Source organism: Aspergillus welwitschiae (genome assembly GCF_003344945.1).
Source record: "Aspergillus welwitschiae strain CBS 139.54b unplaced genomic scaffold BDQ94scaffold_16, whole genome shotgun sequence".
Lineage (NCBI taxonomy): Eukaryota > Fungi > Ascomycota > Eurotiomycetes > Eurotiales > Aspergillaceae > Aspergillus > Aspergillus welwitschiae.
This window is the reverse complement of record NW_020798710.1, coordinates 670,138-689,976: the sequence shown is the minus strand read 5'-3', so window position 1 is coordinate 689,976 and position 19,839 is coordinate 670,138. Positions and strand designations below refer to the sequence as shown.

Sequence of the window (19,839 nt, the reverse complement as noted above, 5' to 3'; positions counted from 1 at the left end):
CATAGATCAACCCATAAAGTACTATACATACTTGCACAGACAGCTTAGTCAAATGGGATCCTATCGTACAAAGATACTATAATATATCCACAATACATTGCTATACAACACAATCTCTCCTGGCTCACGCACTCGGAAACACACAACTGACGGGTTGGTTAGAGTCATATGGCCCAGCTTGCGCTGCAGTATATCCATGATCTTTGACATGGCATATTTCAGGCTTGACCCTAGCTCACAGGGGTAAATACAACATATGGTCGGAATCAAGAAATTGAAGTCTCTTGCTTCATGATAGCGAATTTGCCACACATCAAAGACTGCCGTCTGTTTCTTGCTGAATTATCTATTAATCATAATATTCGGACATTTGGGCTCCGTGACCCTCCTATCACAGACTCGCATGCCATAACGGGACCCCTACTCGTTATGTTTGCCAAGGAGAAGCTTCTTGGATCATTGATCCTCGCTCCCAGGAAGTATCGGACTAATGTCCATAACCACTAGGAAGCCGCAATAAGATCAAGAAGTCATCCTCGTTGCTAAGTATCAACGCTCTACCTAGCGGTAAACCTATTACTTATGGCTGAGGCGGTAGATGACTGTTGGAGAATTGATAAATTGGCTAGAGCAATACAGACCAGTTCGTGGGAAAATACACATTGACGATAAAAGCGTTGTGTCAGTTCTTTCCCCCCAAATATAGAGCCTCATGCTGACTATGGGTGTATAGAACGGTCTTGGTCTGGTTCACCGCAGAGAGACGACTTGCTACGGCTTGCCTCAAGGGATAAGTATAGATGGGGCCCGGTTTGGAAAACGCTTGTTATGGCGGGATATGTTTTGGAAAAGGAGATAAATGTAACTGACTTAATATATTCGTTACTGGTATTGACTAGTTAGGGGTATATCCCCAACGGCATGTCCTTTCCTATACACTGCCCGACTCAGCAACACTGGCAGTGACAGAAGTATACCTCCCCGAGCCTATCGAGGCGTCGAGGACTGCCAGCATGCCAGCATGGCCCTTTATTATCGTCTAAGCCAGCGCGATGTCAGCCAGTATCTTTCCTACAAGCACGTGGCACCCATATTGATTCCATAACCTAGAAAAAAACCGTTCCAGGCTGGGAATCTCTTTCGGTTTCCGTATTTTGATGATATCGAGACTCTGCTTATAAAAAGTCCCAATACCTCCGCACGAGAAAGCGCATGGACGTTTGCTGCAGAAGGCAGACATTCTGGACTCTCTCCAAATAGTCATGGCAGGATATGCCTTGGAAAAGAAGAGAAAGCGATGAAATATGATTTTCGGTTGGCTTTACCACGGAACTAAATACAGCTTATCTAGGGCCCCGATCTGCATAATGCTAGGTCGAACATAACTTCCTAATTAAACTTGTATCTACTCAATTGCCTGGCTCAAATTTGGTGCTCGGAACAGGTATATAGGGCAACTACCTGGTTGTTCTGAACGGAGGTCAACTCGAGACTTAATGAACTTTGCAAGTTCGATATATGTTTCGGGGTTTTTGTCTCTATCAGGGGGGTTTTTTTTTGTTGGCTCTGGCACAAAGACTTCGACTGCTTCTGAATACTCGGCATGTTCAAGACATTATGGCGACTAGTCATCCGGTTTAATATGCTTTAAGTGGGAAAGCCAACATCCAGCTATATGTCTGCAACGAGAGCACATGCGACTCCATACGGTCACGCATCGCTACTATCGGTCAAGTAACCCCACGAAATTAAACCAGGAGATAATTCTTCCTGCTTTATTCCGCCCCATAAAATTGGCAAAGTTCAAGGGATAATGAGTTATCATGCAACAAACTCGGCAATAGTCACTAAAGAGAATGATGGGGAGATGAGCTGGGGAAAACTGCCCCCATGTGCCTTTTCTCGCAGCTAACGCCAATGAACAATATCTAGGGATTTCGCCTGGAGAGGCTTATGAAAGACAAGGGAAAATCCAACTGGCAAAGAAAGTATCAATCGGCGGGTTTAGATGGCTAAAAAAGACATCTTTTCCACTAACACATTGACGAGATATGAAAGCCATCACTCCTCTTATAGAGCTTGTCGCTCGTTCTTAAGATAACGAGGATATTTTGTGATAGACTTAAATTTACGTGGTATTCATGTCCATGCAGCATGATCGAATGTATCTTCAAGTCATCCATACCTCTGCGAAGGCGTGAAGAAATCCGTCAGGTTGATGATGGGACGAGCCATCATTGGTGTTAGCGGGCTGGATCAAGTCCAAAGATGATGATTCTGGAAAGGAAATGGACATGCGGTAGTTATCAGCATTTTGCTAATCATAGCTTGGGCAAACCTATACTCTGCATATGTCTGTGATACATAACATGGCATCTACCGATCAATCAAGTGGAACTGTTTCCTCTTATGCTGAATACTTGACCTCAATGATGAGGAATTTCATCAAAAATTTATCCAGGGAGAAAAACTGGGAACCTTCAGCACGACGTATGCCAGCAATTTCCTAGGCAGAAGTTGCCTGCCTTCCTCATGACTGTACTTTTTGGGTGTCCCACTGCAACGAGCTATACACGTTTCCAGAGCCGTTGAGGCATTGTACAACGCCAATTACAGCATATATCCTGGCAATAACTAAGTTGAAATAGAAACATAGGTACATAGAAGACACAAAAGGTTTTTGCACAAAGCATCTTTGAAAGAAAAGGACTCATATGTGGTAATAAGCGGCACGATGATACGAAGATCGAAATTCAAGCTGTTATAAAATCATGTTGAAGCTTCCACGATCACGCCCTGGAGAAGAATGGGTCATGGGGGATACCAAATCGAGGTGAGATTCTCACTACAGTTGCAACTTATGCTGGAATGCCTGTGCGGCCAGGTTCTATTGCGGGAAGAAAAGGCGATCATGTGGACATACTTCCCCGGAGAAGAAGTCAACATCAGTGCCGCGCTAATCAGGGCTATTAGCAGTACAAGCATGGGGTTGTGCGTGGCGGGATGGATTTCAAGGTGTTTGCATGCTGCTGGTAAAGTCCTACTTGGGGATACCGAGACTCCTCGGATGTGGTCAGAGATACGTGGGGATTGTTAGCATCACACACCCTTCTCGAGTTCAGCCGACTACGCTGCAAGTTACTTGGTTCCGACGTCAGCAGGAGGTCGATTGAGAGAGCTTCGTTAAGTTTCTCCATTTCTTCCTTCCTAAGTCCTTTTATTAGGTAGAGAATTTAATTAAAAAAGTACTATGTAGCTAGCTATACAGCCCGTGCAACCAATATCACTCTATTGGATCAACAAGTATTTCCATCCTAACAATATCGTACATCCCCACTAATTCACATGTCATAAGTCATAATATCGCCCTAGCTGGCACTTACGCCAGCCATGCTAGTTCGATGCATAGGTAATATACGCCCATCCAACCAGTGGCATTCATCCGCGTAAGCGAACCGCGTAGTGCGGAGAAGAGTATGGCCCGGTGGATCAAGCCGTAGGCACGTGTCCGGTACTACCCCCAGCTATGGATGGTAGTTAATATCACACCGCATGGGTATCCCGTGCTGTTTGAGGCGTGTAGCCAGCCGGGCTTGCAGACTGGGAAACGTGCCAAGTCGAGAAGTCGAGGCCTGGACACAAGGGAACCAGTGCTGAAGATCCTGGCATTGCTCCGCACCTGCATGTGAGGAAATTCGGAGAAGGATTTGGCGAGGAGCCGAGAGGCGAGTCGATAAGCCAAAGGAAAAGAGGGACTGGAAATTAAGGCAGTTTAAAGCCCCTTCAGACGAGCATTTCTCCTCTCCTCGTCTATCTTGGCCCCCACGCGGTCCAAGAAATCCATGCGACCCAGGAATCCCTCCTTCGCTTTGCTGTGCACGTTGAGCTCGTCCTTGATTCCAGCCTGGTCCACATACGCAGCCCAGTCCAGACGCGACTTCTCGACCGTGTTGATCTTCGGTCCCCGGGCGTTCTCCTGTCCAGCCGTCGCCTCTGTAACGGGCTGTTTCTCCCAGCTCTTCTTGATCGAACCGGTGGGATTCGGATCAAAGCGGGAAGGTCGTCGAAGCGGTCTGCGCAGTTTGAGGGCATCTTTAGCATTCGCTGCGTTGTCTACATCTGCAGCAGTCACGGTCTCCGCATCCTTCTCGCCCGCCAAGAATAGCTTAGCTTCCGCTGAATCCTTGGGCACAATCTTCTCTTCTGTAATCATCTCTCCTGCAAACTTGTATGTGCGCTTGATCTTCACCATTTCTTCGGTATATTTCGTCTGGGGATCCTGTGCGGAGGGCGTCGCCTCGTCACCACCTGCCGTTTCCCCGTCAGTCTGGCCAGCCGCAGGCGTAGCTTCCTTGCTCTCGTCCTGCGCTGAAGAAGCATCTACCCCCGAGTCTGGTGCGTTCATCTTCGCCCATAACGCATCCACGTCAACTGTAGCGCCGTCGATCTTCGCGAGAGGTTTACGCTCCTCTCCACTGCGAAAGTATTGTGTCAGTATAAACGTATCTAGTAGACAGTCAGACAAATGTATAAAACACGTACATTCGCATCTTCATCGCGCGCGTCCGCACAAAACCTCCCGTTCCTCCTTCCTCATCATCATCAAGATCCACATCCCCGTCTTCTCCCTTCTTCCTCTTCTTATTCTTCGCCTTCTGGATCATCGCCTCATCTCCAGAAGCCAGCTCGTCGTCATCACCGGCTCCTTGCGCATCCTTGGTATCCTTCTTCCGTCGCTTAGACGCTGGCTCGTCGGCGGCCTCCTCTTCGTCGGAATCGGACATGCCCGAGTCCGCGTCATCTTGGGCTGCGTCGAGCTGGAAGTCTTCGTCTTCGGCAGAGTCATACTGCTCGTCGTCCAAGTCAATTTCGGCGGAGGGAGAGGCCATATCTGGTGGCATTTTGATAGATAGCTGTGAAGTATAGTTCTGTTGCTGAAGTGGAAAAGTGAAACGCTGTGAAAGACGCGAGATTCTGCCAGGGCGGTGGAGGATATGATAGCTGATTATGTAATGAATACGACCAATCGGAGCCGAGATGCGGCGATGGAGATGAAGTGATAACGCCGAGGTTGCTGCGATAAGGAGATCCAGTGGATGACCATCTACAACACCGTCCAGCAATTCAACGACAAATACTTACGCACACCTTGTGTCTAGTTCATTCAAGTCTTCAATAAACAGCAGGACATTTGCTGTCCCACGAACCCCTCATCTCCATACTAAACCGTCTGTCAACGGGCCGAGCCGAGCGCTCGGCCAAAGACTACTAATCACTCCATCTACCGAGGATGACCGAGCCTGGACCTCTATATCAACTCACAGCATCTCGATATGCCAGTTGAGACCTACTCTTCAACAACTGGCATGATTAATTTGTCTAAATACAGACATCATGATCACTCGCTCGCCTAACCCTGTCGCCCTAGTAGTGGGCGCCTCCCGAGGCATTGGCCGCCAGATCGCTATCGATCTCGCGAAGAACGGATACACCGGTATGCGAGACAACAACATAATTCTCCATATCCCTGTTTATCACCAACCTTTACTAACAAGTGATACCCTTATACAGTAATTATAGCCGCCAAATCTGCCACCTCCCCTGACACCACAGCACCCTTCCCACCAGACCCCAACTCTCCCGCCTCCACCATTCACACCGTTGCCCGCGAAATAGCCCTTGCCGGAGGCACCGCCCACCCCATTCAAGTCGACGTGCGCGACCCCGCCCAGGTCGAGAATCTGGTGAGCGAGACTGTACGGATTACCGGTGGTCGGCTGGATGTGCTAGTCTACAATTCGGGTGCCATATGGTGGTCGTCTGTTGCGAATACGCCGCTCAAGAGATTCCAGCTGATGCAGCGGGTCAATCCGGAGGGACTGTATGCGACTATCATGGCGGCGTTGCCGGTGTTTGAGAAGAATGGGTGGAAAGGCAGAATTGTGGTGGTTTCGCCGCCGATCTATTCGAGGTTCTTCAGGGGAAAGACGGCTTATGCTATGGGTGAGTCTTCAGGATATCGAATAGGGTTCTGGGCAGTGCTGACAATGCACAGGCAAGGTCGGGATGAGTGTGCTTACTCGTGGCTTGGCCATGGATTGGGTGAGAGAGGGAAAGTCTGATATGGCTATTACTAGTATATGGCCTGCTACGGTATGTTGAGTGCTCCTTTAGGAGTGGTAGCTGGCTAATGGTTATGTGGATAGGCTGTTGAAAGCGCAGCAACCGAGATGAACCCTGCGAATGATGGCGATTCGCGAAAGGCTGACCTGAGGAAGCCGGTATGATCCTATCAGCATACACGTTCCCTTTGATACATACTAACAATTTAACATAGACGATCTTCTCCGACGCAATCCTCGGGATCTTGAACACTCCAACACAGACTGTGAACGGGCTCCTAGCTCTCGATGAGGACTTTCTGCGTGACTACTGTGGAGTGACAGATTTCTCCAAGTACTCCGTTATCCCCGGGAGCAGCCCAAGACGCATGATGCCGAAGGAGATGCCCGTACTAGAAGTCGCAGAGCAGGACGATGAGGGGGTGAGGATGGATAGCAGTAAAGCGACAGGAGGAGCGAAGCTATAACGCCCCCAGCTTTACAATACATTCAAGTATCTAGTGCATGCCCTATCAAGATATCTCAATTTACCTACCTACATTACACCATACTCCCCCAACCCATCCACCATCTACCACACCCCAATTAACCCCAAATTAACCACGCCCACTCATCAACTCAAATTCAAGTCCCTGGATACTTCTCCACTCCCCCCACAGAAACCTTACTCTCCCCCTTCATCATCTCTCCCCCTCTCCCAATATCCTCCAAACTTCCACCCCTCACCCCACCAACCTTCCTCTCAACCCAAACCCCCACAGCAACCACACCCCCCATAACAACCTCCAACCCAAGCAACACACAAAGCAATGCGAACCCAGCCCTAGTAACCTCACAATCTCGCTTGAAATGCACCGGCACTGTAACACCCCCACCGGTAGCATTATAACTAGCGCTAGCGCTAACAGTCCCATTTCCACTGCTCGTATAATCATCCCTCACAACGCCCCACTTACACGTCCACGAATGCAACGTCTCCATCTTACTGAACCCGCTCGGGTGCTTCGCTCCAGGCTGGTAAATCACGAATACCAGGCCCACGAGCGCGGCGATGAAGCCCGAGAGGGCTGTTGCGGCGGCGAGGAGATTGAGGAGGCGGATGTGGGGGCGGGGCTGGTGTCAATGCCATTAGTATCATATGCTAAAGGGGGGGAAGGTGAGGGACTACCCACCGAAGGAACAACAGCCGTAACAATATAGAGCAAGTTCTGGAATGCTATCACACAGCCGCAGGCGAGCAAGGCGATAGTGGGCCTTAGGTCCAGGTTCAGAGGCCATAGGTTGAGCCAGACTCGTGCGTAGGGGGAGGTTTGGCGGTAGTGGTGGAGGGCGACGGCTTCGCAGGCGATGGTTGGGATGGAGGTTAGGAAAGTGAGGATGGCGAGGGCCAGGCGGGTGTGTCGGAGGTGTTGGGTGCGGGTGAGAAATTTGGATTCTTCTTCGATGGAAGCGGTTGAGGTTATGGTTGTGGTTATGGTGGATTCGGAGGATAGGCTGCGATCCATAGTTTCTTATGTTTTATTTTCTTCTCCTTTTATGGGTTCAGTGGTGTGGAAAATGGGGAAGAATCAAGAAGAAAGAGCCTTGCCAGAAGGCTGTGAAGTGGACGAATTGAAAGAGAAAACAGGTCTTAATGGTAGAAGGAATGGAATGAACTGAAGCTATAGAAGGTAAGGAAGGTAGTGTTACAAACAGGATAGAGAAGACCCTAAAAAAACTTGCAGACCTCGTCAACTACTTATGCAAGCAATAAATAGCCCATCTTGACTTCTTCAGAATTCTTCAGCTGCCAAAAATAAATAATGGCCTCGCACAAAGCGCGAATAGTTGAAACATCTTCACGAGAGCCCTTCAGCCATGAAAGCCAAATAGCCGCCCATGGGAAATGCGCCGCGCCTATTTGCTGTCTCCTGCATGAGCGCGAAGACGCAGGAATCCTTCAAACTGACTTGATGCAGCCTTGTCCCCTTCGGCGCTTAGAAGAGGTCGGTGCATCAAGCAGCGCGAATGGACGACTTGGACTTGGACAAAGGCACTCGGCTTCTGTGTAACACATCTGTCGCTTCCGGTCCTATTGGTGTGAATAAGCCCGGCTGGAAACGCCACTCATTTGTATCGAACATCTTGGATCAAAAGGAGACACCGGCTGATGGGCATGAGAGCTGTCGGGTCCTATCAATGGTACCTTTCGCACCCTTCGTTCCATCTTCGGTGATGGGTTGAGAGTCGGGGCCTGCCCCCCTTCTAGTATGGGGCAGTCGAGCAGCAAAGTAATACAGGCCAAAGGGACTCCAGCTTTCACATGGGGCAGCTGCTGCCACTGCTTCCTGTGGCTTTAATGATTCCACCAATGTCAGAGAGACCCGTGGGGGTAATCTATTCTCTATAGAAGCGCATGTATTACTGGGCTACTAGCTATACCTCGATCTCTCCAGAGTGTGCGCACGTCTCGATGTCCAGACTACCATATGCCACCGTCAATAGCATCCAGTCTGCTAATGTGCAAAGATGGCTTTGCATGTTCTCCACATTTCTTGGATCCTGCCGGCCTGTTGGAAGTCTAGACTCCGCTCTGAAAATTGCCCTAATTGGATATTCTCCGCACCGTCTGCTTAATCTGCTTCCATGAGTATGCGGCTTGTAGAATTTCCATCATTAGAGAGATTCGCTGTAGCAAGGCCCAAGTGAGATGCCATCCACCTCAAGAGACGATGCATTCGCCATCCAGGTGCCGATCATCACCCAAAGATAGCACGAAGAGGCAGTGGCACGGGGCCATTATCCAGACCATGCATGGGCCATTGCCTTCATATTCCACCAACCTAGTATCATGTCCACGACTGTTCCAAGGCGGAGCTTAGTTGCGCAGGTCTTGGCTAGGCGGGCGATCAGCACTGCAATCTTCTGTTCGGCATATTCGCCTAACACATGTCTCCTCTCAGTTTTCAGCCTACGGCCAAGTGAAGCCGATCAACCGAGAACGAGCGAGTTCAAAGTATTCCTCAGGTCTCCGTGGAGGACTCATCTAGGGTCCCCACAGGCCACCATATAAATGAAACACGCAAAATTCTCTGAGAGTGGACAGCGGGATCATTGCACAGGAATCATGGGATTCTCGAGGCCCGAAATTCCTACCAAACAGAGTGACTCACGACCAGGCTGGACCTAGGGCTGCAAGCAGTCTTCGCTTTGCCAAGGCTACGGGTATTGCTCCGTAGGTACTCAAAACGCCTGCGCCGGGGCCACGAGCCACAGCCACCAAATTATATCGAATCATAATCGTGCTTAATGATACCGGATTAATATTGAGCCCTGATGTGCAGATCATCGCAGTTTCTCTCAGAGCCAAGCCAATCAGTGAGATCTGGATAGTAATGACACGCGGCGTCTGGGGTGGTGGTCTCTTGAGGGACATCATTAGGCAGTCTTGGCGGGCGAGCTTCATCGCAGCGTCCCCGCGGCCAGTGGTCTTGGCCGGTGGGAGGGATTCGTCATCTTCCTTCCCGGCAAGTAGATTCATCACTCGAGCACGCTTTCGCTCATTTTTGGCCCGCAACATTGGATAGAGCAAGCAGGGATCAGTACAAGCTCGCCATTGATTCCATCCACTGCTGACGACTGTACTCGTCTTTGGGATTGATATCGCTTCGGCAAGGGAACATACTCCGCGCAATGGCAAATTCGTCCGCGCCCAGATGGGTATAGACTGCACAATTCATCGGCAACGCGCACTTTGATGTCAACGCTCATGATGGAGGAAGCAGCGTATAAAGGCTCTTCGTCCAGGAGGCATTTGAGAGGGACATCCAGCAGAAATCAGTCTCTTCAAAGCCTCTCTAGCTTCCATCGCCTGCAAATATCGCCCGTTTCTTTTCCAAATCTCTTGGACTTCATCTTTTGAGCTACCTCGAAAATGCATCTTCAGAATGTTGTCAAGTTGGCTGCGGCAGGATGCGCGGTCCTTGCCACTGCTCATCCCGGCCATCAGGAGAAGCGAGCCAACTCTGACCTTCTGAACTTCAAATCCAACATGCGTCGTGGCTTGGAGAATTGTGCTTCCAAGTTCGAGCGCAGTGGTCTCAATGCTCGCGCCGAGGCTCGCCGTAGAGCCTTGGTGGACCTCCACCGGAGGCGCCTTGCTGCACGGGATACTGACTCGGTTCTCAACAAGTCCCATCTTGTGACTGGGTCTGATATCACACCCGACTCCTCTGCCAGCGAGATCTTTGCCAATACCAGTACCTGCATTCTGAACCCAGAGGGTGAGACTGGTCCCTACTATGTTCCTGGCGAGTACATTCGGTCGGACGTCCGCGAAGATCAGTCAGGTGTTCCCGTGGTGATTGAAGGCCAGTTCATCAACGTTGAGACCTGCGAGCCAATCACCGACCTGTACTGGGATATCTGGAACTGCAATGCCACCGGTGTCTACTCCGGCCTGGTCGCCAACGGCAACGGAAATACCGACGACACTTCGAACCTGAACGCCACCTTCCTCCGTGGTATCCAGAAGACTGACTCTGATGGTGTTGTCACCTTCGAGTCTCTCTTCCCAGGCCACTACTCCGGCCGCACGACCCACCATCACATGGTTGCCCACTTGGACGTGACTGTGCTTGACAACAACACCATCACTGGCGGCACTGTTGCCCATATTGGTCAGCTCTTCTGGGACCAGGATCTCATCGACGACGTGGAGGCTACTTACCCATACAACACCAACACCGTCACGCTCACCACCAACGCAGAGGACCGTGTCTTCTCCGATGAGACTGAGAATTCCGACTCTGACCCTGTCCTGAACTACGTCTACCTTGGAGACAGTTTGAACGATGGTCTCTTCGGGTGGGTAACTATTGCTGTCAATGTGTCTGCCACCTATGACCCCAACTACAGCTTCATCTACACCTCCAGCGGTGGTGAAGCGGTTGATGACGACTCTTCCTCTCCCGGCGGCGGTCAGTCCGGTGGCAGCCAGCCTAGTGGTGGTCAGCCCAGCGGTAGCCAACCTTCTGGAGGCCAATTCTAAGTGAAAGGGTTATCTCGTAAAGATGTCACAGGTGATGACCGAATGATGCGGTGAGACTTTGAGATTGAAAGCACTGTGTGTTTCGTGATTGAGCTTCGTTGTTAAGGATGATAGCACTCGTTTGAATCTGACTTATGCGTGATTTTCACAATTCTGTAGCTTTCTCCATTTGTTGTAAGTAGAATATTAAACCGTAGTCCGAGAAGGTAAGCAAAACTGGTCAATGTAAGTAGAATGTAAAGCCTGTAAATACGCAATCACTTAAAGCCATGCTCATTTGACTGTAGGCTGGGAAGTATTATCCCTTGCGGGCCCATTACATGGCGGTAGCAAACAACTGGATCTTGCATCTTCAGCACACCTAGGTTTCAATAAGTATAGAAGCTGGCCGTTGGTCCATGGAACACAACTATTTTGAAGAACGCTTGTATGCGGCGCCCTCCACATCCCGAACCGTCCAGGACGACACGATGTAGAAGGCTCCCTACCCAGTTGTAAACACTAGTAGTGAACTAAGCAACCACGAGCCAGGATGTCAATCAGCGCGGGCATCCCCGTGACATCACATGCCTGTCCCCACACCAACCAATCACAATCAAGGCGGTCATGGATCCCAAATTCCCCCGCGACAAAAAATTGGCGGGGAAAACCCGGCCCATGGGAAATTGTTGTTTTATAAAATTATCCAGCTATTTGATTGTTATACATCATTGATTGGAAACAGTATTTAGTTCATGCTGTTTCCTCGCATCTTCAGACCCAACTTGGTAATACCTCGGTACTCAAAGTTCTACTATTGTTCGGGAAGAAGAATGCCTCTCTCCAAGCTGCAGGGCGTGAAGCTCCCCGCTTCCGCGGACTTTCATGGTGCGTACTATTTTATTGAATGATTGCCAATTGTACCTGGCGTTGATGGGGAGGGTGTCCAAGATTAATTTGGCTAATTGGGTGTTGGTGGAATAAAGTGCATCTTCGCGATGGTGATATGATGGAGCTTGTTACTCCTACTATTAGACAGGGTGGTGTCAACACGGTTTTTGTTATGGTAAATCCAACACTCTATACTACTTTGAACTTCTGACCATATTCGTATGTGGTTGGTGAGTTTGCTGCATTGCAATTGAAATAATATAGTAACGTGGATGTCTTTCACCAGCCGAACTTGGTCCCTCCCGTGACCACCGTTGACCGCGCGCTTGAGTACAAGCAGCGTCTCCAGGCCATCGAGCCTAATGTGAACTATCTCATGTCTCTGTATCTCCATGAGACCGTGACGCCCGAGACCATCATCGATGCCAAGAAGCGCGGTATCACTGGCGTTAAGAGTTACCCGGCTGGTGTTACTACTAACTCCTCCTCGGGCGTCATCGACTACACTCAGTTCTACCCCGTCTTCGCTGAGATGGAGCGTCAGGATATGATCCTCAACCTGCACGGCGAAGTCCCGTCCACGGGTGATGTGACCGTTTTGACGGCAGAGGAGCGCTTCCTTCCAACCTTGCTCGAGCTGCACGAGCGTTTCCCCAAGCTGAGGATCATTCTCGAGCACTGCACCACCGCTGCTGCGGTTGAGGCTGTCAAGAAGTGCGGCCCTACTGTTGCAGGAACAAGTGAGGACTCTCCCCATAGCTGAAGAAGTGTCCACTAACACCTGCTTTAGTCACGGCCCACCATCTGTCGATTATTATCGATTCCTGGGCGGGAGATCCGTTCTGCTTCTGCAAGCCGGTCGCCAAGACGCCCGCGGATCGTGATGCCCTTCTGCGCGCAGCAGCCTCCGGTAACCCCAAGTTCTTCTTCGGATCCGACAGCGCACCTCACCCGGCTGTGTCCAAGAGAGGAGGCGACAAGATCGCCGCCGGTGTGTTCACTCAGCCCCACACCACCCAGCTTGTCATCGACGCGTTTGAGCAAGCTTGCGAGAACGGCGTCCTGAAGGAGGAAGACATTACCCCCGAGATCGTCGAGGGCTTCATGAGCAAGTTTGGTCGCAATTTTTATGGCATTGGCGAAGAGCAGAAGGAGTTCATCATCATCGATAAGAAGGATGAGAAAATCCCGAACATCTTGAAGTCGGACAAGGTGGACGTCGTTCCATTCAGACGGGACCAGCAGACATGGAGCGTGTCGTGGTCTGCATGAACTCGGTTGATTGTGTGAAATAGATCTCCTTAATGGAATTGGGACGAAAGCCGTCCCAGTGTTTCTCAGTTCACGCCTTTAGGCTGATTTCTTGTCTCCTTGTGTAAGCATTCCCGTAATAGCCTCAAGAGCCTGTGCTTCTGCAATATCGATCTTACGGCCGGCAACGACGGTATTACCATCACTACCAACCGCCAGCTGACCAGCCCTTTCGAGGTGCAGCCTAACTCTGCTCTCGATGTACTCGCGTCTCGCATCGGCTTTGGGTTCCGTGTCCATTTTATCTCCAGAATGTGGTAGAGTTGCCAATTTTGGCCGGAGTTCTTTGAGCAGCGCTTGTAGAGCGGGAAGCTGGGACAGGATAAACGTAGCGTTCGTGGTGATTGGTGTGTGTTGAGTATTTGATCCCGTAGCGGCGCCGACACGTAGCTGTTGTGCAGCTGGGCTAGAAGTCAAGAATGACAAGTCCAGGTTCGATTGACCGTTGGGTGCGACATCGTTCTCCTGTTTTGCGATCTGCGTTTTCGACAGGATGGAGCGTAACTGAGCAATGACGGCCTCGTTCCGTGCGCTTTCCTGTTTCAGCGCCCGATTCAACTTCTTGGTTTCGTGTAACTTCTTTCGCTGGGCGGAGATTGTCTCTGGAGTAGGGGCATCGGAAGGGGGGTCCAAACATAGATTCTAATAAAGGAGCCCGGCTGGTCAGAGGAGCAAGGGGAGCTTGAAGCTTGGTAGTTCAACATACCTCGTAGTGCTTCAGACGAATCCATCCCATCAGATCGTCGGGTACTTTGAACGTATTGCGCAGCACGAAAAGCTCGAATTTATCAAAAGTTTTGTCGACTGTCGCCTCGAGTAGTGTTTCTAGCTGATGCAGTCCATTTTCAATTTCCAGCTGTGCCTCTGGGTAAATGACATTCCCGTCTTCGTCGGTGTCAGGTATCGTCGAGCCGTTGTTCGCATGCGAAAACCCCAGGCGCTCTGGTGGCGTTCCCAATAGACCCGTCTCGAGACTGGAAATAGCTTGATAGATTAAATTGTTGATCGAGTTGATAATGTCATCTATGAGAGACTGCGCCTAGTCAGCTTGGGTTGTTTTCAACAGCGCGTCGCCAAAGGGCCATACTGACTAAGGGCGTGTAGCTGAAGTGCTCTGTGAGCAGAGAAGTCGTCGCGTCACTCATCCTGATGTCGGCCTGACAGTGATCATTATACAGCTTGCGGATTGAGGGGTGGAGGAGTCTTTGGACTTCTTAGGTAGACGCGTTTGCGCGCGAATGCGGGTTAAAATAGTTGGTTTTGGTCCGCCGCGTGAGGAGACCCGACATCCGTTGGAGCCAAGACTGTGTACCTTGAGGACGCGGGGTTCTGCTACCCGCACGTTCTAAGTTTGGTTTCCTCCTTCAACCTTGCTTCTCACTCCGTGTTACAGCCTGGATGTTCTCTCATACTCAATCCTAGTTTAAGTTCAACAACTAGCGTGAAGACAGGGGATAGATGCAACTGCTGTGGACTATAAGCTAAAATCTATACAAGATTTCCAACAAGATCCGATATGGTGTAGTGGCTAACATCGCCGTCTCTCACACGGCAGCCGGGGGTTCGATTCCCCCTATCGGAGCTCAAATTTCCTTTTTTGTTCTCTGCGGGAGTACTTCGTCCCTAACCTCCCTTTTCCGAAATAACTTATGTTTTTGCAGCTGATGCTACTCAATGTTACTTCCTCTTGAAATTTTCTCCGTCGTCACATAGTCAATAGTCAAGTCTGACTCAACATCACTCATAATGAACACGCTCGACTGTGAGTCACATTTTCATCCCGGGAGTGCGCTAAGCCACTCTCGTTTGACTCACTTTCCCACTTGTGGCTACAGTTCATTCAGGACATCACCATAGTGTGTGATCTGATGCGATGCGGTGGATCTATCAGGCCTTCCATGCAACGTGCTTTGGTCATGTTTGGACAACATGTTGGAACCAGTAGTAGAATGGGCAGCATGGTAGACTTCAAGTTGTTAGTTTTGTGGTTATGTCGCACTGTTCTTTAGCAATAATATATAACCTACGAACATGTCCTCAGTTATCTCAGCATTCAACCAAGCACCTTCAGGACAAAACCAGAACAGAATTGTTTGATAGGCATCGATACCATGGCTTCAGAACCATCGACAGAGACACAGCGGGGAGTTTACGATGTCCCGGAGCAGGACTACGAGCGTAGCTCGACTCCTCGGCCAGATGCTCAATCGAGAACCCCAACGCCTACTTCCTTTGAGGTCGCGGATAAACCTGTTGATTCAGGCTCACGGAAGCCGGAGCCCGTGGAGAATAGACTTCGTCCTGCAGCAGGTATATGAGAAGACTCGTTTTTTGGCAGCGTTGCTAATTAATATCAAAGACATAATCAACCGTATTATCTGGGACCCTGCCTTTGATGGGACCAATTACGTCATTGGGTATGAAGATCGATTCGAAGGCCGTCTGGAGTATGGCTTCAACGCGTGGAAGAAAGAGACAACCGACGAGGAATTCATTCCTCAGCACCGGATCCTCTATATCAAACGTCGGCCGGATGGAGAGATCGTGTGGGACAGGAGACGGAGAATCGACAAGATATTTTATAGCGGAAACTCAGCTTTCGACTATCTCGGGTTTCTGGCTTGAGTGTATGCTAAGGTTTCGTGGTTTGGACTGGCGGCTATGAGTTGGGTATGGTCATTCGACTGTGAGACTCGTACAGCCGGTCGGTGGATATCAGTGTATAGCAAGCCTGACCTATGATTGCCATCTGTGGATATTGAGTGGTCCTACCGTTTAGGGTAGCTAGCACCTGCCTTTCTAGTATTTTCAGATGTACCCAGGGGTAAACCAGTGATGGCAGGAAGTACTAAGTATCTTCTGAAAGTCCCATATCCCTCATCTAATCAGCGTCAGAACAACCTTGACAAAAGAATCGAAGTCAACCCATACAGTTACTTCTTATACTTCAGCAAGAAACAGCGGTCAATCTTTACCGAAATTCATATACACCTACGCCGCAATGACCGCAAGGCGCCACAGGATTGACTTCTCCCTGCGAAGACGACGTATCGACTTGTCGAATACGTCGTCTGGCAGTATCTCTCCACCAGTACCTATTCTCCAGTCGCCCGTCACGTTCCAAGCGTTCGCATCAGTCAGCGTCTCCGAGGCAACACTCAAGCAGAAGAACAAATTAGAAAGGGATCCCGTGAGGCCGTCTATGTTCCTGGAAGAGAAGGATGACGATGAGGCCCCGAATTCTGCTCTGACTGGCGGTGCACCACTGGATGTCAAGCCAGTTCATATAGAGCGTAAGAGTGTGGAGGAGAAGCCGATGACTCGAACGAAAAGCCAGTACTTCGAAGACGCCTTCAGCACTAGGGGCCCGTTGACCTCACCCAGAACTCAAATCAGCCAGGATTCTGTCGTGGTGGTAGAGATCAAGATCAACACCAAGGTGCGTGACGGTGGGTTTCAGTCAAAATTTCCAGTAACGAGAGGACTTTTTTGGGCTACCATTCTCATGCAAGGTGTAGATCAAAGAAGTGGAGTCACTCGTCTCGAACATTTCGTCCCATATGGCACGCATCTTTCAGAAATCCGAAACCCTTATGATGACCACCATCCAAGAGGATGCATGCATCCAATTCGGCAGAGTAAACCTGCCAGCCTACCTGATGAAAGTCTTTGCACTGCCATATCTCATCGCGCCAATAACCAACCTTCGTAGCACTATTCTGATCCAGGCAGCTCTTCAGGAAATTCTTCACGTGGCTCCAAACCGAGGAGTCATCTTATATATTCCAATCCCAGAGGAAAATTTCGCGACCAACGGGGTTACCATGATGGGTGAAATTGCACGACTGGAGCGCTCTTCCCCGGATCACGGCTCCGGTTTATTCAAAACTGTCTCACGAACCATGAGTCGAAGACTGAAATCTACCAGTTCACAGAGCGCTCCGATTTCGGTTGCAACCACCTCTTCGTGGGCCTGTGGGGGCACACAGGCGCCATCTCCCGAGAAAGAGTCACAAGCTAGTGATGCTACGGACGGCGATGTCAGGTCGAAGTCAAGTACAAAATCCAGGGGCTTTCGTCACTTCCTTTCCCGTCAGGGAACAGAACGGAATGAAAAGTCCGGGAATACGCAGTAGTAGCCTGCATTGACGTGTCCATTACCCCAAACTGATCCGCTTATCCATTTTGTACTCACACTCTTTGTCATTATCATCATTCACTTTTTCATCAAATGAGCCTGTTGTATTTCCTTAAAAGGTCACTTATTGCCATCATGAGCAGAATGTGCGGGAGTTCCAGCAATGGTCCATGGTATTCACGGTAGTTACCTTCTTTGAATTGGATTTTTTTTCTCAGTTTCTATTGACTTCTTTACTACCGCTCATGGCTTCAGTCACGCTCCTGATTGAATAACTTTTGAGTATATATTCCTCGTGTGATAGTTGGTCCTCCTGTTGCTCTTGATAGAAAGAAGAATTCTTCTATCAGATTTAACACACACTCGAGACATATGGAGCCAAGCAGCACCACAGGCAATCTCTTAGAGATTCAAGGTAGTCTTTTCGACGCCCCGGAGGGAGCAGCACTGATTCGTACGTTTCTCTATCCAGCGAATGTGAAGGTAAAAGCTGATGGAAAGCAGATGCATGTAACTGCCGTGGCACCTGGGGAAAGGGAATAGCGAGGGTCTTCCGAAGCAATGTGAGTCTCGAGTAGCATCTCCCTCGGGATGCTGGATGGATTTGACTAAGAACTTGACAGTACCCTGCTGCATATGAAATCTATCGATCCCACTGCCGACAATTCTCTTCCAAGCCCAGGCACAATACTATTACGACTAGCGTTGGCGCAAGAAGAGCTCGACTGCCAGAGGGGACTGCTCTAATTATTCCACCGCAGGAGAAGGACTACGAGAACGACAGCAGGAAACGTCATTGGATCATCTGCCTTTTCACATCGCGAGGGCTGGGAAGGATGGTCAGCCCTGAAAACATAGTGCTGGAGAATACCGAGCTTGCCATCGCAGACATGAAGGAACAACTTGATCGGATTGAATACCAGGAGGGTAGATTCCTTGAGCTTTGGTCGTGTCGGTTCAACTCCGGGCTATTTGGCGTTCAGTGGGCTCGTTCAAGGGAGATATTGAAGAAGTCCGGACTTGATGTTACAGTTGTGACACCGGCTGATGAGTGAATGTCTGCACGGGGTTTATTGATCGCTGTTGCATGATGGAACAATATTATTTCGTGAGGCCTGGGGTATTTTCCAGTGACGAGGTGGGTCATTGCTCCTCATTCGTTAACGAAGGTACTAAGTAGTATATTTTTGACTTCGATAAGCCTAGTTCAAACACCATCCTTTAGATAGATCTGCGTTTGAGTTAGAGTATAGCTCAGTGCAAAGAACCAACCTCATCCTGCAGACTCTGCAGCTTATATGCAGTGAGAAGAGCATAGTCTTCTATCATTTACCTAACCCACCATAAATACCACCAAAGATTGAACGATGGTACTCATCATATAGATATAGATAACAAATCACCTGACCACGCGTCACGGACCGCGCACCGCGCAAGAAGATCAAATCCCCGCGACGAGACACCTTATCATCATCATTTAACCACCAAAGAAGGGCCCTCGATACAAAAAGCCAACACAACATGCCTCCCGAGCGAAAACCCGCGCAAAAGCGCAGACAACTCCCCTTCAAACCACCAAGCCGAACCTCCTCCACCGCCGCCCCAGCATCATCATCATCAACCGCTGCAGCAACCACCAGCAAATCCAAAGCCAAACCAGCCGAAAAGCCCAAAACCAAAGCCACAACTAAACCAACAACCAAACAAGCCCCTAAACCAGCAAAAGCCTCCTCATCCAAATCCGCACGCCCCCGACCATCATCACCCAGCCCCGCTGACTCCGAAGAAGACAGCGACAACGATAACGCCTCTTCGTCCTCCGCCCGCTCGGACGCATCATCGCCGGAACCAGAACCAGAACCGGACTATATCCTTGCGGAGATCATCCACAAGGATCAGCAATCTGATGATGTGCTCACGAACGATCCTGTTATTCCGCCGAAGTTGTTGACAAGGCTACTACATCATCATTTCCAGAATGAGAAGACGAAGATCGCGAAGGATGCGAATACGGTTGTCGCAAAGTATGTGGATGTTTTTGTAAGAGAGGCGTTGGCGAGGGCGGCATTTGAAAGGAGCGAGGCTGTGGGGAAGGGGGCAGCGGTCGGGGATGGGTTTTTGGAGGTTTGCTCTCTCTTCTTCTCTTTCTCTTCCTTTGTGATTATTTGGTGTATTTGTGTTTGCTGACTATTATTGGGTTAGGTTGAGGATTTGGAGAAGATGGCGCCGCAGCTTGTGATGGATTTTTAGATGGGCTTATGTTTTATATGGGCTGGGATGGAGTTTTATGGATCTGGGTTTTACTCTGATATGGCTTATGATACCAGTGTTTGTACTGTGAATGATACTAAGTTTGATGAGTGTCAAGC

At 49.7% G+C, this 19,839-nt stretch overlaps 11 protein-coding genes and 1 non-coding gene across 12 annotated transcripts; 8 read left to right on the top strand and 4 right to left on the bottom strand.

The window, feature by feature from the left end:
• Window positions 1-3,730: 3,730 nt before the first annotated feature.
• On the bottom strand, window positions 3,731-4,927 carry swc5 (putative Swr1p complex component (Swc5)). The gene is made up of 2 exons (XM_026775562.1): window positions 4,543-4,927; window positions 3,731-4,475 (listed from the first exon to the last, which is right to left on the bottom strand). Exons 1-2 carry the CDS (start codon window positions 4,899-4,901, stop codon window positions 3,773-3,775), a joined length of 1,062 nt encoding a protein of 353 aa, XP_026626408.1. The 5' UTR covers window positions 4,902-4,927; the 3' UTR covers window positions 3,731-3,772.
• Window positions 4,928-5,104: 177 nt separating this feature from the next.
• Window positions 5,105-6,746, top strand: BDQ94DRAFT_35123 (short chain dehydrogenase family protein). The gene is made up of 5 exons (XM_026775561.1): window positions 5,105-5,494; window positions 5,572-6,003; window positions 6,056-6,153; window positions 6,207-6,281; window positions 6,338-6,746. The coding sequence occupies exons 1-5, from the start codon at window positions 5,395-5,397 to the stop codon at window positions 6,587-6,589; spliced, it is 957 nt and encodes a 318-aa protein (XP_026626407.1). The 5' UTR covers window positions 5,105-5,394; the 3' UTR covers window positions 6,590-6,746.
• On the bottom strand, window positions 6,747-7,627 carry BDQ94DRAFT_170542 (uncharacterized protein; the record flags this gene model as incomplete). The annotated part of the gene is made up of 2 exons (XM_026771507.1): window positions 6,747-7,235; window positions 7,295-7,627. The coding sequence occupies 2 exons, from the start codon at window positions 7,625-7,627 to the stop codon at window positions 6,747-6,749; spliced, it is 822 nt and encodes a 273-aa protein (XP_026626406.1).
• Window positions 7,628-8,466: 839 nt separating this feature from the next.
• BDQ94DRAFT_35118 (uncharacterized protein) lies at window positions 8,467-8,851 on the top strand. The gene has a single exon (XM_026775560.1). The coding sequence runs from the start codon at window positions 8,518-8,520 to the stop codon at window positions 8,749-8,751; it is 234 nt and encodes a 77-aa protein (XP_026626405.1). The 5' UTR covers window positions 8,467-8,517; the 3' UTR covers window positions 8,752-8,851.
• On the top strand, window positions 8,852-9,222 carry BDQ94DRAFT_35117 (uncharacterized protein). Its single transcript, XM_026775559.1, has one exon. It carries the CDS (start codon window positions 8,953-8,955, stop codon window positions 9,172-9,174), a length of 222 nt encoding a protein of 73 aa, XP_026626404.1. The 5' UTR covers window positions 8,852-8,952; the 3' UTR covers window positions 9,175-9,222.
• On the bottom strand, window positions 9,223-9,771 carry BDQ94DRAFT_35116 (uncharacterized protein). Its single transcript, XM_026775558.1, has one exon. The coding sequence runs from the start codon at window positions 9,679-9,681 to the stop codon at window positions 9,271-9,273; it is 411 nt and encodes a 136-aa protein (XP_026626403.1). The 5' UTR covers window positions 9,682-9,771; the 3' UTR covers window positions 9,223-9,270.
• A 264-nt stretch (window positions 9,772-10,035) lies between these two features.
• On the top strand, window positions 10,036-11,151 carry BDQ94DRAFT_170541 (intradiol ring-cleavage dioxygenase; the record flags this gene model as incomplete). Its single annotated transcript, XM_026771506.1, has 1 exon — window positions 10,036-11,151. The coding sequence occupies one exon, from the start codon at window positions 10,036-10,038 to the stop codon at window positions 11,149-11,151; it is 1,116 nt and encodes a 371-aa protein (XP_026626402.1).
• Window positions 11,152-11,963: 812 nt separating this feature from the next.
• On the top strand, window positions 11,964-13,293 carry BDQ94DRAFT_159608 (dihydroorotase; the record flags this gene model as incomplete). The annotated part of the gene is made up of 4 exons (XM_026769094.1): window positions 11,964-12,018; window positions 12,117-12,196; window positions 12,308-12,761; window positions 12,812-13,293. 4 exons carry the CDS (start codon window positions 11,964-11,966, stop codon window positions 13,291-13,293), a joined length of 1,071 nt encoding a protein of 356 aa, XP_026626401.1.
• A 78-nt stretch (window positions 13,294-13,371) lies between these two features.
• BDQ94DRAFT_159607 (MIND complex subunit MTW1) lies at window positions 13,372-14,477 on the bottom strand (the record flags this gene model as incomplete). The annotated part of the gene is made up of 3 exons (XM_026769093.1): window positions 13,372-13,974; window positions 14,039-14,365; window positions 14,424-14,477. 3 exons carry the CDS (start codon window positions 14,475-14,477, stop codon window positions 13,372-13,374), a joined length of 984 nt encoding a protein of 327 aa, XP_026626400.1.
• A 365-nt stretch (window positions 14,478-14,842) lies between these two features.
• BDQ94DRAFT_t145 lies at window positions 14,843-14,914 on the top strand. The gene has a single exon. It is a non-coding gene; the product is annotated as a tRNA-Glu (tRNA).
• Window positions 14,915-15,443: 529 nt separating this feature from the next.
• Window positions 15,444-18,525, top strand: BDQ94DRAFT_159606 (MIF domain protein; the record flags this gene model as incomplete). Its single annotated transcript, XM_026769092.1, has 7 exons — window positions 15,444-15,642; window positions 15,692-15,749; window positions 16,294-16,771; window positions 16,911-17,388; window positions 17,775-17,924; window positions 17,975-18,033; window positions 18,094-18,525. The coding sequence occupies 7 exons, from the start codon at window positions 15,444-15,446 to the stop codon at window positions 18,523-18,525; spliced, it is 1,854 nt and encodes a 617-aa protein (XP_026626399.1).
• A 405-nt stretch (window positions 18,526-18,930) lies between these two features.
• Window positions 18,931-19,835, top strand: BDQ94DRAFT_144043 (CENP-X/MHF2 family protein). Its single transcript, XM_026766376.1, has 2 exons — window positions 18,931-19,594; window positions 19,673-19,835. Exons 1-2 carry the CDS (start codon window positions 18,992-18,994, stop codon window positions 19,718-19,720), a joined length of 651 nt encoding a protein of 216 aa, XP_026626398.1. The 5' UTR covers window positions 18,931-18,991; the 3' UTR covers window positions 19,721-19,835.
• Window positions 19,836-19,839: the final 4 nt, after the last annotated feature.